This window comes from Periplaneta americana, chromosome 9 (assembly GCF_040183065.1).
Source record: "Periplaneta americana isolate PAMFEO1 chromosome 9, P.americana_PAMFEO1_priV1, whole genome shotgun sequence".
In the NCBI taxonomy this organism is placed as follows: Eukaryota; Metazoa; Arthropoda; class Insecta; order Blattodea; family Blattidae; genus Periplaneta; species Periplaneta americana.
Genome location: NC_091125.1, coordinates 177432817 through 177449992, shown reverse-complemented (window position 1 = coordinate 177449992; position 17176 = coordinate 177432817). Strand labels below are relative to the sequence as shown.

At 37.0% G+C, this 17176-nt stretch overlaps 1 protein-coding gene across 2 annotated transcripts; it reads right to left on the bottom strand.

The window, feature by feature from the left end:
* Positions 1-6436: 6436 nt before the first annotated feature.
* Positions 6437-17175, bottom strand: LOC138706810 (UDP-N-acetylglucosamine transporter TMEM241 homolog). Of its 2 annotated transcripts, XM_069836537.1 has the most exons (5): positions 16815-17162; positions 14765-14971; positions 11422-11583; positions 10950-11077; positions 6437-8769 (listed from the first exon to the last, which is right to left on the bottom strand). In XM_069836537.1, exons 1-5 carry the CDS (start codon positions 16941-16943, stop codon positions 8430-8432), a joined length of 966 nt encoding a protein of 321 aa, XP_069692638.1. In that variant the 5' UTR covers positions 16944-17162; the 3' UTR covers positions 6437-8429. The 2 variants fall into 2 exon arrangements, with proteins under 2 accessions (XP_069692638.1, XP_069692639.1); XM_069836538.1 differs by lacking the exon at positions 10950-11077 and having other exon boundaries at positions 16815-17175.
* Between the last annotated feature and the right edge of the window lies 1 nt (position 17176).

Genomic DNA, 17176 nt, shown 5'->3' with positions numbered 1-17176 from the left:
TATGTATATTTTCATCCTCTCATAGTCTAATTATTTCGAATTAATTGTATTCTTTAAGTTTTTATGTTGCATTTTCATTTTCAATTCTATAATTTGTGCAAAATGATCAGGGAATTTTTTAGTAAACTTAATTCCCATCACTTAACGTAACTGGCATCAAATTGGGTATGTCAATTGTTGTCCTAAGCCTCTTAGTAAATTAAAACTGTAATACAACTGATTCCAAAATGATAATAATTAACTAACTTTACTTACCCGTACTCGACAATGTTACTATATTAAGAAGTAAATTTGGAGCAGAAGACCAATGGAACTTGTTCTATTTATTTAGGTCAGGAAACCTTTCATTTTATATACAACAGATACAATTTACAAAGATGATTACATTCCATCTATTATTTCTTGTGACCCTTTATTAGTTTACTTACATGATATTCTCTTATGAGTAGCTGTGCAATTATCATTTTAACTGGCAGTACATATAAGAGTTACATCTTGATTAACATAATTTTGGTTGAGATATATTTTCATTCAATAAAATGTCATTAAAATTCAAGTTACGTAGAAATAAATACAAAGTCCCACATACATTACTGTGGGGTTTCGATTATTGTCGTTAATTCGTTGCACAAAACTGCAACGATTATCAAAATGGCGGTCACTGGATCATCTAAACCCATGCTATTGCGACAATTCATTCTTAAAATAAAACATATTATTGGTAGCCAGATATGAATATCTTTATTTTAGGTTATAACTTTGAAAAAAATATATGTTATAAGTAATATCATTCCATAGCATTATCAGACTGGTTTAATTTAATAAAAAATTATTAAATCTATCCTACATTCTTTCTTAAAGGACGTTAACCAAATTGTGGGTTTCGATGGAATTCTTCTTTTTTTAATATTACAATTAGTAGATGCCTACGCAACAAGATTCCCGAAATCAAAGATAAGGCAAGTTACTGGATGCTTGAGATTGTGTAAATGTTAATTATCCAGGCCAAATGTACTAGTCCATGATCCAGACAAAATTATGACTAGTAGAATTTAGACAATAATCGGAGTGCAATCATATTTATGAAATATCACGCCATGGATACATGTATCTACCGTAAAATAAAACAAATAATTAAGGAAATTTCTTACCGATGTCAAGAACAGTAAAATAACTGTTCGGGAATGAATGCTTGACATTTGATGCATGTAACTTGATTCATAAATATACTCCGTTGAACAGTATGGATCATCATCTTATTCTGTATTATATCCATGAAAATCTTCAAATCGACTTTTTCGTGTTATCACAACAATTTCCTTGTACTGAGCGAAAACGAAATGGCTTGTTAGTTACCAGTGCTCCATAGTATTTGAGACGTCAGGTTTCAAAATCGAACAATTCCAGCTTCAATTAATTTGAGATATGCAAAATCTTAATTCATGGAAGAGACGAAAGTTTTGTAAGCAAATAATAAGTCTGAAAACTGAGATTAGCTTTAAAACTATACCATGCAGTTCCCAGAGCTGATTCAGAACTGGAATTACCCGATTTTGAAAATTGTTAAAACTGCTTACAGACAACAAACATAACAAATGTCAATTCAAGTGGCAATTTATCACTTATCTTTCCTTGTTGGCGCCAGAACCAAAGTTAATCACCTACCTTCAAAAACACTTAAAAATATCATCCACGTGATACTAATATCATAAACTATTAAGGCAAGATGATATATATATATATATATATATATATATATATATATATATATATATACATACTAGGTTCAAAAAGTTCCCGGAATTTACTAGTACCATAGAAACAACGTACCTTAAACACTATTCTACAGCATTCCCTTCAAAATAGTTGCCTTCCGCAACAACACACTCTTGCCAACGCGTGTAGAGTTCCTGGAAGCAGGCCTGGAAGCCATTTTGTGAAACCCATCTTAGTGCTGTCGTCGCGTTTGCGATAACCTCTTCAACATTGAATCTCCGTCCTTTCAGATGACTTTTCAGACGGGGAAACAAAAAGTAATCAGGTGGTGAGAGATCAGGAGAGTATGGTGGATGATCCAAAGCAGTTATGTTGTGCCTGGCAAGAAAATTCTTTACAATAATTGCGCGATGAGCAGGTGCATTGTCATGCATAAGGAACCAGTTGTTTTCTACCCACTTTTCTGGACGTTTCCTTCTCACTGCGTCCCGGAAGCGACGGAGGATTTCTACGTACAATTCTTTCGTTACAGTACGACCTTCTGGAATGAACTCATGGTGGATGAGACCCTGAGAGTCGAAGAAAACTTCCAACATAACTTTGCCTTTGGAAGTGTCCCTAGGAAATTTTTGCTTCCGAGGAGATGTTTTCGATTTCCACTCAGATGACTGTCGTTTAGGGACTGGGTCGTACAAGTAGCACCAAGTTTCATCACCAGCAATAATTTTGTTTAAGAAATCACCATCCTCATCAGCCATACTGATCATGTCCCCAGCAAGAGTCATTCTTGTTTCTTTCTGTTCTGCCGACAACATTTTCGGAACTAACTTCTGAGACACGTAATGCATGTTGAGATGCTTGTGAAGAACATTGTGTACACTTCCGACTGATATTCCGACCTCTGCTGCTATCTCTTTTATGGTTTTACGTCGGTCGTCCCTCACAACATTACGCACACGCTGAGCGATTGCTTCATTTGTTGCAGTTGTTGGTCGGCCGCTGCGTACGTCATCTTTGATGCTATCGCGGCCACCAGAAAAGCGTTTATGCCAGGCATACACTTGAGTTTTTTTCGTTGCTGCTTCGCCATATGCTTCTTCCAACAATCTTAATGTCTCTGCAGGAGTTTTGTGTAACAAAACACAGAACTTGATGTTTGTACGTTGCTCTGTGGACATAATTACAAAATGCGACGAACAAACAAAACACTATGATAAACAATTGCCTACAACTCAAAACCAACAATCGCCATTATCAACAAACTTTAAGGAAATGACATCATGAATGTTACCAACAAAACAAATGTATAATATCTCTTGTTATATATTAATACGAAAAATGGTAGTAAAATTCCGGGAACTTTTTGAACCCAGTAGTATATATATATATATATATATACTTCTATGAAGTGTGATTATCAGAGTAGGATGAACTTTCATGTAATCTGTTTTCACCAAATTCATTAAGAGAGTCGTAATTAAGAACTTAAACTGGATCCAACCAGTTCTAACCCTGAGACCTTCGAAATTCCTGCCTGACAGCTTCTATTACACACAATATGCGATTCTGTGATGTCGATCTTAAAACACTTGAGGTAAAGCCTAGATTATGATGAAAGGTAGGAAGTTCGTACCGAAACTGGTAAGTTGTACGAGCTTGGACTGTATACAGTATCTACCGAATTAACAGTAGCAATGCAGCTTTAAAGATCAACAAACATGTACAGTCGAGTGGTAACCAAACTTGCCTTTGTGCCATGTGCCAATCATCCAGAGAAAAAGAAACAGAATGAACAATAAAATTACTATTGGAAAAAACAGACAATGACTGGCAATTAGAGTAATTCACATTATACATAGATCGAGAAAGAATAAAATTACCTGTCTACTCGAGTCAGATTTAATCCACCGAGTTAACTCTGTGGTAGCGTGTCTGCCTCCAGACTAGCCGGCCTGCGTTCGATCCCTGGCAGGGTCAGAAATTTTCATGTAAAATTTCTACCTTGGAACTAGGAGAATGGCAGTGCAATCACTAGATTGTGCACCAATATGCCGGTTAAATCCCAAATCTCTCTGCAGTGAATATGAAGGGAAGGCATATGTCACTGTTGACAGTGATTCGTCCGTTGGATGGGGATGTTAAGCCTAGCAACCCCCTTGGTGCTATTCAACAGGAGTAGGCTACATGCTGGCACCAGGTTTACCCTTCTCCCTTCCTCGTCATCATCACCCATTCCATATACTATACTACACGAACAGTTACATATACACTCATCCTAGTACACAACATAGGCCTGCGTCTGGCCGTGAAACCAGGTGGCCTGGGTTCAATTCCTGGTCGGGGCAAGTTACCTGGTTGAGGTTTTTTCCGGGGTTTTCCCTCAGCCCAATACGAGCAAATGCTGGGTAATTTTCGGTGCTGGACCCCGGACTCATTTCACCGGCATTATCACCTTTATCTCATTCAGATGCTAAATAACCTGAGATGTTGATAAAGCATCGTAAAATAACCTACTAAAAAAAAACATAGGCCTAACTGTCAACAGGTACAGCGTGGCCTGCCGATGTGGTGTGCAACTAGAAAGTGGCTCACAATCCTGCCATCCATCTTCTGTATGCGGAACCCGAATCACGTAAAGTGAAGTGGGTAGGCATTGGATACATACATGAGTCAGATTTTGAATCTTGTACCTCCCATGCAAAGAAGGATATTCCACATAGCCCTACTGTATAATTGTTACGTAAATACGATGAATTTATTTAATAACCAAAACGTTAGTTAATATTTAGGACATCATAGACGATCAGTGATACATTAGGTATGGTTTGTTGATTGTTGAGGTTTTTGCCATACTCTGTATATACGTTTTTTCGTAGGCATACCAAAACCCTAAACAAACCAAACCTAACCTTCCATTTATTACTGGCTATTGTGTATAATTCCTGAATTAGTTACTTTTACCATACCATATGTATATATTTCTTAGCACAGGGTCTCTGAACTAATATTCATTTTGTAGATTATGTTTCCACGTTACATAATTTCCCGTAAATTTTTTCTCGGTTTGCTCAAATAATATGATTGCCAGCAAATCTTGAAGTACTGAATTCAACTACGTGTAACTGAAAGTTTTTCATATTGAATCAGTGCTTTTTCTTTTATTGTCATTTTGATGCTGTTAATATTAGTGAGGAATCTCATAGAATCTATTGGAGTTGTTTTGATTCCACCAGCAACGAGTCTGAGAGCTTGGTTTTGAACATATTCTACTTCGTTCATGAAAGGTGAAGTAATTAAAATTTCTCCGCAGTATGTCAGCACTGGTTGTATAAACATTTTGTATGTAGTGCTCAAAGTATTCCTAGAGCATCCCCATTTCTTTCCTGCTAGTCTTTTTAGAAGGGAGAATCTTTTACGAGCTTTTTCAGAAATGTATTTCAAATGGTTGCTCCATGTTAACTTACTATCGAAAATAACTCCAAGATATTTGGATTCATAAGTCCTAGGAAGGTGTTGGCCATTGTATTGGATATTGAATTCTCTTTCTTTTTTACCAAGTGAAAATATTTGGTAGTTACTTTTGCTTAAATTGAGTGTCATCAAATTTGATGTATTCCATTCATGTAGTTGATTTAGAGCTTTAAGAGCATAATTTTGAATTTTGTCTCTATGTCTGTAAGATCCGGAAGTCCACAAAACTATATCATCTGCAAATAATGCTGTTTTCATGTTTGATTCCTCTAATAGGGAGGGTAAGTCATTTATATAAATATTGAATAAAGTTGTGCTGAGGACAGCGCCCTGAGGTAGACCTCGATATGTTTCTCTGTAACTAGAAAGTGAGTTATTGAATTTAGTGGCAATGAATCTTTGACTAAGGAATTCTGATATCCATCTGAACATATTGCTGGAGATACCTAATTTCTGGAGTTTTAGTAATAATTTATTTCTCCAAACAGAGTCATATGCTAGCTGAAAGTCAATAAATATTGCCAAGGTATCTTCTTTCTTGTTAAAACTGTCTTTTATTTCTTGGCCGAGGCGTATGACTTGTTCATTGGTAGAGTGTAGTTGTCGAAAACCGGCTTGTCTTGGTGATAAAAGATTATGGGATTCTAAATACCAAGTTAATCTGTTGGAGATCATGGACTCCATGGTTTTTGCTATCATGCTTAACAGTGCTATTGGTCGATAACTATTAACATCATGAGCAGGTTTCCCTTTTTTGTGAATTGGTACAATGATTGCTTTTTTCCAAGCTGCAGGAATTGAGGTGTTCCATGATAAATTGAAAATGGATAAAAGTACAGACTTGGCTTTTTCCCCCAGATGTTAAAAAAATTCGGAATGAATGTTGTCGGGGCCAGGAGACTTCTTGGTTTTTAAATTTTGTATAGCTATAGTTAATTCTTTGGAAGTAAAATTTTGATGAAATATTTCAGGTTTTGTGATATTACTAGTAATATTTTTTTTTTATTATTTTTATGTGAGATGTATAGTATACACAGAAGACAGCTAGTGATCTATATGCATGGCTGCACTCAACCTGAAAACTATGTTTTGGTACAAACTTCCTACCTTGAATTATGATGTTCTTTACGTAAGATAATGTGACAGGTCTGAACATAACACACGGAGTCATATACCAGCTTAACTTAAACTTTACGTGGTCAAGGTTTTTCTTCCAGTTATAAGTTTCATGACCCAGACCAGTCAGTCAGTGTAGGCGCGGTAATCTTTTTGAATTTGCTTTCTTTTTTTTTTTTTTAACAGCAAAAACAAAAGAATACACGAGAAGTAATGGTGGACTTTACTAGCACTAATTAGAAAACCACTATATTGAGGATAAAGTATCTGACCTTGGAGCACGGATATGATTGTATAGCCTGTGCACGATATTACTGCACTGCTGTGTACATCCGAGACACGACGTAGATAATCTTAAAAATAATGTACAGATTCAGCGTGTAAACACACCCCAACAACAATGAGTATAAAGAATAATGTAAAATATAATGTGTATGATTAGTAATCATTATAAAAATAACTTTAAAATCTTCTCTCAAAGTTTTTTAAGTTCTTTTAAATTTATGTGGGTGCACAAATAACATATTTCAACAAAAGTAATTTATCTCAGGTTGTTTTTCAATAATATTTTAAGGGTCCACTGCAAAAAGGGGAAATGTCGTAAATTTGTGAAAAATCATATGAAAGTTCAGTACTATAGTTCAAAGGGAGTAGAATACAATACACTTTGTTGCACTGCAAGAAAGATGATAGTACATCATGTTGACGAATTGGTATACAACACAAAAAAGGGGGAATGTTATCAAATGCTTGGCTGTGGATGTTCCTCGTCTTTGTTGCACAGGGGTCAATTGGATTAGTTTAGTTTCGCTAAATAAGCATGTTCTGTAATTAGTCTTAATTTTGCTTCTGCCAATTTATGGGGTGTTTGTGGAATGATCTCTGGTTTATTGATTAAAATATTCCATTTTTTATCCTTAGCTTGTTTGTGTATATTTGTCTTTATATTTATTTTTAATTAGTCTTTTTATAGATATGAAAGTAAATTCTTAGTTTTACTTGGAATTAATTTGAAACCTTTTCTGCAAGGAGATCAGCAGTTTCGTTGCCAGCAATTCCACAATGTGCAGGTATCCATTCATTGCAAGTGGACTTTTTTCTGTAACTTGTGAAGTAGTTGTATCATTTTCTAGCATTCCTGAATTTGGATTGACAAAATTTGATGCGAATTAAGTGCATAGATTGCTGCCTTAAAATCTGTGAATACGACAGTTTTTTTTTAAATTTGTCTATTCTATATAAGAGCTGTTGTAACACAATATGAATGGCCGTTATTTCTATATCAAAATTTGTTGTATGATATCCAACTGGTTGATAAAATGAGAATAATTCGCATGTAGCTCCTGATCCTGTGAAGCATTCTCCTATTATTCACAGCTTCCAGTGCTAGAGCCTTCAATGTAAGTTTCGATGTAACTAATTCTTCTAATTCCAGTTGGGTGTTAATCGGTTGAAAGGTTAAAGGATTTTCTCTGATCTTTAGATTGAGGAAGATTGTAACTTTTGATAGGAAGTCAAAGTTTAAATTTCATTTCCTGCAAAATGAAATAAATTCGACATTCCCCTTTTTGCAGTGGACTCTACATTTGTTTATTCTGCTTCAACTCACCTAATACAGTACACATGGACATCTAAACTAAAGTTGTCAGAATTTGTGTCTTGTAAAAAAAGCTACTTTCAGTGAGAATTAAAATAATGTTCAGCACAATGCATACAGAAATGGCTGCTGCTTCTTAGTTTTACACTGTCATTCCATTAAATTATAACGGAAGAACACTGTCTTACATATACGCCACAATGTCTGCTGAAGTGTAAAACACAGAGTTTCAATCTTGTTAATGAAAATACACTTGTAATGGAGTGAAAGTAGTTAAAAATCACATTCTGCTTGAAGTCTGCCATCATTCACCTAATCGCAACTATTTTTTGATACTCCGAACATTAAAGCTAATATTCTGTCCACTCCTTACTTCAGTGTACATGTCAGTCCGAACACCTGCTGGAAAATATCCGTTACAAAATAATATACAACTATAAAAATATACCATTATGTTCTTCTCATAAAAATATCACTTGCTGAGCACAAGGAGTATAAATAAATGCACACAAACAATAGAGTTCCATTCTTAGATGTCCAGCATGTCGTCGTGCTTCTCGAGGGACTCGTAGTCTGCGGGGATCAGGATGCTGGACACCAGGTTGGCAGCTGCGAAGCCCCACACCGAGAAGGAGAGGTCCGGGCTGAACACGGGCAGCGCGACGACACAGGCGAACAGCTTGGCGAGCGCCTGAGTGCGCTGGAAGCGCTGGTCGGCACGCAGCCTGGCCGTCCACAGCTGCAGCAGGATGCCGAGCACCCCACTGAGCACGCAGCCCACGTAGAAGCGCACCTGGCGGCGGTGCTGGAAGTGCAGAACGGAGAACGCCTCTTCCAAGTAGAAGCTGGATGGCGCAAGCACCACCACACTGTGACCATTAATGCAGCGTTACTGATACAGCTTTCTACCTGCCTGCATGTTTTACTAGGAAGTTAATGGGCTTTTGTTTCGAGAAATAACACAATACTTAAAAAACTCGTAAAATAATTGTATATATACAGGATGGGTTACAAATCGCTTTCCCCAACACTTCCTTATATTTAATTACATTCAATTGACATTTGACTACACATTTCTTTACAGATTTTGTTCAAAATGGAGGCCCTGTTTCTCGATACACAATTCACAACGTTTAGACACTGATTTACAGATGGCAGAATATAACTCACGATTTTCATCGACTTTCACGAAAGACGGTTCGATCATCTGTCGCAATTGATACAGATTCTGCGGTTTCTGAGCAAAAACATTCTTTTTCATCACCAATGCTGTGTTCTACTGTGCTTCCACCAACGTTGTAGCACAAAAACACGTTGTTCTGTGGGTAATTTGCGATTCGTTGCAAGAAACTAGCAGTTATTGCATAGAGGCGCAACCCAACACAATAAAACAAAACAACAACAATAACAAGACATAACATCGGAAAAACAGTTGACACACAAACATTATTACACCAGCTATTCGTTTATTCAAGTTATGACATCTGTATATCTGTACAGGTATGAAACCTAAGAACGAATATTGGGGAAAGCAACTTTTGACCCACCTTGTATTTTTATTACATAAGATGACATGATACAGACACTACATCCCAAAAAACTTCGATATCTGAGAAATTAATTACCATTTACGCAATCATACCTCCAATAATTGAGAATTGGCATGTTACAAAATGTAATTCTATGAATGACTTCGCAAAATGACATAACCCTAACCCGCGCTGTGGACTCACATTACACAAAATGCAGTTGGTTCGAGTCCTCATGGAGGAAGAAATTTTCATGAAACTTCGACCACTGTATGGGACCAGTGCTCACCCAGCATCGTGATGCACTTGGGAAGCTATTACAATAGGTAGCAAAATCCGGTTACAAAAGCCAGCTGTAACGACTGGGCAGATCATCTGTTGGTACCACCCCCTCCACATACTATGTTACGTCATGGAGCACAGTAGATAGTGTTTCCATTGGCGAACTGTTTACTTTACAAGATCAAAAGGTTATTAATTAATCAGCATAACTAAAACAATGTATTTCTGACAATAAATTACTTCCAAGCATATTACTCTGTGGGAACGATGTGGACATTTAGCAGAAATTAACTCTACAATATTTGGTTCCATTCACTCGTAGTATAGAAGGTAAATTAGAGTCAATAATTCAGAATCGTTTTATCATTCAAAACTGAAAATAATTTCTCACAATTATGTACAGTGATACAAACATTGCTGCCAAATGTCCATGAAAATTATGCAAATTAGGAGCCTCTTTTTGGTTTATCAATTTATATAGCTCAACCCTGACTTTCCACAGTTCTGCAGGCGAGTTACCGCTCTGCAAGCAAATACACTCATATGTGGGGTTTTCTAGTTTGACTGAAAGTTGTAACAATGCGTGAGTGCACCAATGAACATTGTTCTGGTTTTTTTTGTTTGTGTACACATTGATGCGTGGAAGGTGTGTGTTACGAACTATAGCTCGCCTCGTGGTGTAAGGGGCAAAGTAAGGAGTGACACAAAACAGCATCTCTGTGCTAACCACAAGATACCTCCATTCTGGTTAGATGATCGTTCACCTCTGTCATGAGACCGGCAAAACAGACTAAAGTGTCCTCAATTAATATGTATGGAATTATCCTTCCAATTAGAAACTTCCTCCGATAAAAATTTTAGAACTCAATCCTCATTTCTTTCATATCATTGCATCTCAGTACCTATGGAAGCACTTCCAGGCACTACTTTATTACGAAAAAGAAAAAAAAAAAACTTCATTACATCTCCTCCATCACATTTGAAAACTAGCAACAGTTATTCTCAAACACCCTATATAGATGTTGTAGTTGTAAAAGTATTCCATGTTAAGAAAAAAGCATTGGTCTTATAGGCCTCGCCTAGTGCACTGTACAAGCTATGTGATAGGTAGGCGTTGCTGGTCATTTGATGGAATAGCCCATATGCTCAATGCTTTTTTCTTAACGTGGAATCTGCTAGCAGGTAGCCTGTATGAGCTGGACTGGTGTTATTTTAAATGTATGTAAATTAAAAGTTACCTAAAGAAATTACTGTAGTAAAGTTTGTCCATTTCAGTGAATCGTGGATTTGTTATGCGTGAGTGCAAGGTCTGCGCAGTGAGGAACAGGATGTGGGCCAGCAGCCAGGAGTACCCGGAGTCAGCAAACTGCACGCACACACATCAGTTAAATGTCAGACTTCATGTGTAGGTAATTCTCTACAAGCAGTAATTACCGATCAATTCTCACCCACCCAAAATTAAATTCTTGGGATAGTATTGTAAATTGTCCCTATACTCCACTCTTCTTAAGTACTTGGAAATCAGTTTGTTTCTGGAAAAAATGCAGACTTCGTGGGCTAAAAGAAAAGTGTGGTTTCTTACATAGCAAATCCTATGGTCTAACTTGACTGCATTTCTAATTCGAAACCTAACCATCTGTAAGGTTTTATTTAACGAACAAATGACCCTGAAGACCTCTAGCAGGGACATGCCATAAATCTACGACTCACCGGCATGCTGATGTCCAGCAAGATGATGGAGACTGCAGTGCCCAGACTGATGACCCCAGCCGTTACCTGCACCAAGCCTGGGTTCAGGGGACTAGCAGAGTAGTCTAACAGGAAGATGCAGGCCAGCGGGAGGTTGCACACTGACACGAACACCGGTACGGGCTGTGGGGAGAGCGGAGCACAATCAATTCTTTGATACTAGACATGCTACATGACACGCGACACTTCTTTTGATCCGTGACCTGAGAAAGAGTGATGCATCCCAAGATAACATGACAGCAAGCATGTTCAGTAGCAGAATCTTTAAATAGGTGATTAATATACTTTAATATGTGGAACTGCTGAGCAGCTCGAGTGAGGTAAAATACAGAATAAGAAACTTGGTCACTAACAGGCACATACGGAAATAATTCTAATGTCTGAGAAGACGCACCAAACAGAGTTGTGAATGAAAACACAGTCATTAAAATTGAAATACATTATTTTGTATTTTCAAAGGATTTTAGAAGTATTTTGTTCTTGTACAGGCCATTCGTTATCTCGTGAAACCTACCTGCGCGTGAGGGGAAGCAGAAAGTGGGCTGAGAAGCTTCCCTCCCTCACTACCTCACTTACCACCACCATAAGGTTCTAATTGTAAGCTATGCTTTCATCAGATAACAAATGACCTATAATTGAAATACAGACAACTGATGAATATTTATTTAAAAAGGTACTTCACCTTTAAAAGATGCAAAGTTTGAAACTTAGAATAATATTGTAAAATCTTGAAACTAATGCTTATTCCGAATTTAATGCAAAATCAGAATACAGTATATGCTATTATCAATTTTACTTAAAAACAGACCAAATGTCAGGTTAGTACAGCTCTTCCAAGTCACTGTGCAGGAGGTTCAACTTGTTTGACCTGCCCAGAAGCGATGTAGCTATTCTGACACTGACTGCAGTCCACTGCTGCACCTTACTGAACATCCCTACCACTGCTGCACTCCATGACAGCCAAACAAACACTTGTCAGATGCACTGCAGTAATATACAGCAAACCAACTCACTTAACTATCCTATGAAAATGAAAAGTAACAAACAGCAACGTTTCAATACGTATTTTTAAGAATAAAAGGAGTTATTAATAATATATTTAAACCCACAAAATCTCCAAACAGTACCCGATTAAAAATGGATAACACTTTGGCCCTTCCAATATTAATAGAAGACACTAAAAGCCAAGGAAAAATCAAGAATTAGAGCATCTGAAATTCAACTTATGAGAAACACTGCACAATGTACGCGTATTCTGTCAGATTATAAGAAAAAATGAAGAAATTCTATTATTAATTAAAAGTTGTCTCAGTTTTAGATAAAAACCAGAAATGTGGCTACAAAAATAAATAACTTGTCCAACACATGGCACGAAAACCTCTCCCAACAATAGTTAAATATCATCAACCTGGAGTAGTGGCTGTCAGCACGTGCTGAAATAAGGAGTGCATCGCAATATGCACCGTCGTGCAGAAGGGAGAGGGAGAGAGAAAGCATACCTGCCAGCAGCCATGGATGCATGCTATTGCAATGTATTATCTGCAGGTAAGAGACACTAGCCCGAGGGTGCACTGTGCTGATGACCGCCACTCTAGAGAATGACAAGAAAGACTTGTAAATGAGCTATTAGACAACTGAGACTGGAACTAATCAACCAAAGCTATGCAGGCTATCATTATGGTGATGGTGATGGTGATGGTGATGGTGGTGGTGGTGGTGGTGGTGGTGGTGGTGGTGATGATGATGATGATGAAAATAATAATAATAATAATAATAATAATAATAATAATAATAACAATAATAATAATAATAATAATCCCTGTTATTATTAGTATTATTGTAAATCGAAAGTCGAACAATAAAATGCCAAAAGCAATCCTGAATTATAATGGGAAAAAGTCATTAAGGGCGTCATAGGAAATGGTGAAAAGAAAACTTTGGTAGATCATAACAGATCTTCAAGGACTGCAATCTATGAGGATTATCATAATCACCACCACCACCACCACCACCACCACCACCACCACCACCACCACCACCGTCATCATCATCATCATGACATCTTAAGCATTTATCACTGAGGTTGCGAAAGTGAAGAACATGACAAATGTTAATATGGTGCAGTCTTGTTTCCCAGAGTCCAACCCTTTAAGACAGCGTTCAATGTACAGCATGTGGTCAGGGACATCCACAGGAAGATGCAAAATTTCTTTAAGTGCACTCTTCAGGACTTTGTCATTATTTTGTAAAAAGGTTCTAGGAATTTTACTTAATGGAATTATTTGTAAAGGGCATATGAGAGTTGGCGATATTGAAGAAGGCAAAAGTGATCTGATCTGTAAAGTTAACACCCAAATAACGTATCGTGTTAGTTATGCCATGATCTTCGATTTCACAGTTGTAAAGAACTAAGTTATCATTACATAATTGATCTTCCCGAATTGAAAGGACTGATCATTTGGGAATATTAATTTCGAGACCAATTTTTATGAATGACCATTCTTGTTCATTTTTCTCCTGCTGTAGGGTCTCTGCCTATGATCACTGTGTCATCTGCAAAACTCGTTGCAGTTAGTCTGGAAGAAATAGTCATACTGTGAAGTTACCGAATCTTCCGAAAGTTCATTCAGAATATGGTTGGTAATAACGGGGATCCCTGTGCAAAACTCCACATTTGAAAATGATTGGTTTGGTTTTCAATTTGTGTCGTACTGTCAAGCTGTGGATTCATTATTAATTCTGAAAGTTTGGTGGGCAGGCATATCAGAAGGCCGCAATACTGCACTGAGACGATTATAGCCAACATTGTGGAAAGCTTTTCGAATGTCCAAAAAGACGATACAGGCCCTCTCTTTCTTTTGTTTAACTGACTGGAGGATACATGTGTTCCTGGAGAATTAGTATAGTCTCTCTGGTGTTCATTGAAATTGACGTAACTGTGGAGGCGCTCTCTCGATTACTTTCCGAACAACTGAACAAATTGTTACTGGGTGCCAGTCAGATAATAATACACCAAAGTTGGTAGTGGTAGTGATGTTGATGAAGAGAGATTAATGGAGGAACAAAGACACTAACACCCATTTCAAAATCGTATTTTTTTTTTACAAAAAACTCCACTAAGAACTTACCAGAATTTCAGCCCAGGCCTTTGAAGTGGAAAGCTGATGCTCTAATGGTGTACCTAAATTATAATTGAATCACAGTATCGGTATACTGAAAGGATTTACCCTGTAACTTAGCAATCCTTTGTACCGGCACTGCACTCCAGATGTCTGGTTTGCTCTTATCCCATATCTGCACTTACCAGAGCTGCTAATGCTTTCGATCCTGCCACAATAGCTCCGAGGAAATACAAGCAATGTGGTAAAAGGTTGATTACTGTTGCTTTATCTAGCAGAGTCACATCTAACTGCTTCTTCATCGTCAGAAACTTTAATATTAAAACGCCAACTAATGTCTGCCATCCTTGAAAGATCGTAGGATATGTAAACTTCAATACTGAGAGCACATACTGCAAATGAACACAGAATGCCACATATTAATATTTCTGAGAACAGCACACAATGGATACAAGTTACGGTATTTTGCGGAGTCCTGGGCATGTGGCATATATTTATATGAGCATACACTACTGCGCATAAAAATTGCAGTTTTCGGTATGTAAGACGCACCCCGTTTAAGAACATTACAATTCGAGAGGGCAGGGGTGTGTCTTGTAGATTCATCAAAGTTTTACAGAAACTGACAGGCGTTCTTTTCAATGAGATATTGCCTCCCTACTTCATCCCAACTCGCCAAATGGAACAAAACATTAATTTAACATGCAATTCGTACGTTTTAAATATCTGCAAGTGATATTCCGTCCCACGTTAGCGTTGATATCTAATATTACTTCTTTCAAGGAAGAAAGGCTACTCAAAAGTCGATGAAATGAGATGGAAATGTGGAGAATTGGAAAAATACGAAGAGATTACAGAAGGTAATTTGCTAGGAGACGTCATTGCATATAGACCACTTTTACACTAAACCTAAACTTAGTGTATACAACATATACTAAAACACTAACCTAACCTAACGTAACCTGTCATAGATTAAGGAAAAGGTTAGGTTAGTTTAGGGTTTTAGTATATCTTGCAAAAACAAATTTTAGGCTTAGTGTAAAAGTGGTCTATATGCAACGACGTCTCCTAGCAAATCACCCCAGAGAATTAGAAGAAATCCTGTCCTAAAACGCTTCTTCGTTCTTACACATTTCACAGGTTTTTGTCGATTAGCGAACTAGGCCTATTGTATTTTTGGTGAGAAAAAATAAGCTAAATGATCAATGGCTTGGGCAATGAAAACAATTCTACAGGCCCACATCACTGACAATTTAGACAGCTTTGTGGACTGCTTCAAAAATTTTTCAGTAACTAGTATCGAGCATTTATTAGTGTAGTGGTATGTTCCAATTATCTGTTTGCACCTTTAGCTTGGGAACTGAAGTTAAATGGCTAGGTACTGGGAGCACTACAGTTGAAGTTTAGAGAAAACAAAAATATGAGCCAAGAGCTCACTAATTAGTAAATAAAGCATATTTAATTGTGAAAGTAATAAACATTCTGAAGTGCATCTTCTCATGAAGGACGCGTTGGTCGAAATTGACTCCAGACTGCTAAATGAAATGTGATTTGTCTTGAGAAGTGTCATATGTGTTCTTGTGGTTGTTATTTGCTAATGTCGAAATTATTTATAATTAATGTTGAAATTTTATATGTTATATTTTAGTTAATGGACTGTGTTGTATTTTAATTCTGTTGTAGCTTAGTAATTATGTGTACTTTTGGCATGTCCCATATCATGTACGTGATCAGTTGGATGCAATACATGAATATGAATTAGATTAAATTACTGGTTTCGAACAGTAGCATAGTCCACACCTGTGGAGTAACGGTCAGCGCGTCTGGCCGCGAAACCAGGTGGCCCGGGTTCGATTCCCGGTTGGGGCAAGTTATCTGGTTGAGGTTTTTTCCGGGGTTTTCCCTCAACCCAATTTGAGCAAATGCTGGGTAACTTTCGGTGCTGGACCCCGGACTCATTTCACCGGCATTATCACCTTCATCTCATGCAGACGCTAAATAACCATAGATGTTGATAAAGCGTCGTAAAATAACCTACTAAAAAAACAGTAGCATAGTTTATATTTAACTTTCAAGACGACTCAACACCGCTGAATAGGACTACATTCTGACTTCTCGGTTTATCCTTATGGGAATTATCACATAGTGTATAATTCGTATGTTATAAATTAAAGAAGAATAACGTTTTCTTTATCCTTTTCGCTAATAATTTATCCATACGCAGGTTATGTTTACCTTATTCACAAATATCGCCGAAACAAATAAAACTATATATGTAATATACTCAGAGTATTCTGATTTAATTACAAATTTTATTGCATGTTTCCATAATTGAAAATATTCATGTACTTTTGAAGTGTACATTGCCACGTTTATTTTCAGAGTTTCAGACGGTCACTTCTTGAAAACATAAACATATCTACAAACATCTGACAGTAGATTTGAACGTATTCCTTCAGAGACAGATTTTTCTCCGACTTCACGAAAATCGACGAAAATAATTACATAGATCTTGATTAATACAATATTGCTAATCATCATTATTACGTGTTAAATGCCTCTAAAGCGCTTTCAACGTTGTATTCGTCTGTATACTT

Bases quoted from the DNA above. Each gene is read 5' to 3' on its own strand.
- LOC138706810 (XM_069836537.1), bottom strand. From the start codon at position 16,943: ATGTACACTTCAAAAGTACATGAATATTTTCAATTATGGAAACATGCA. The intron at 14,972-16,814 runs GTAAACATAACC...GTTCATTTGCAG, and splicing joins CGGCGATATTTGTGAATAAG to TATGTGCTCTCAGTATTGAA. The intron at 8,770-10,949 runs GTAACTTTTAAT...TAATGGTCACAG, and splicing joins TACTACAGTAATTTCTTTAG to TGTGGTGGTGCTTGCGCCAT.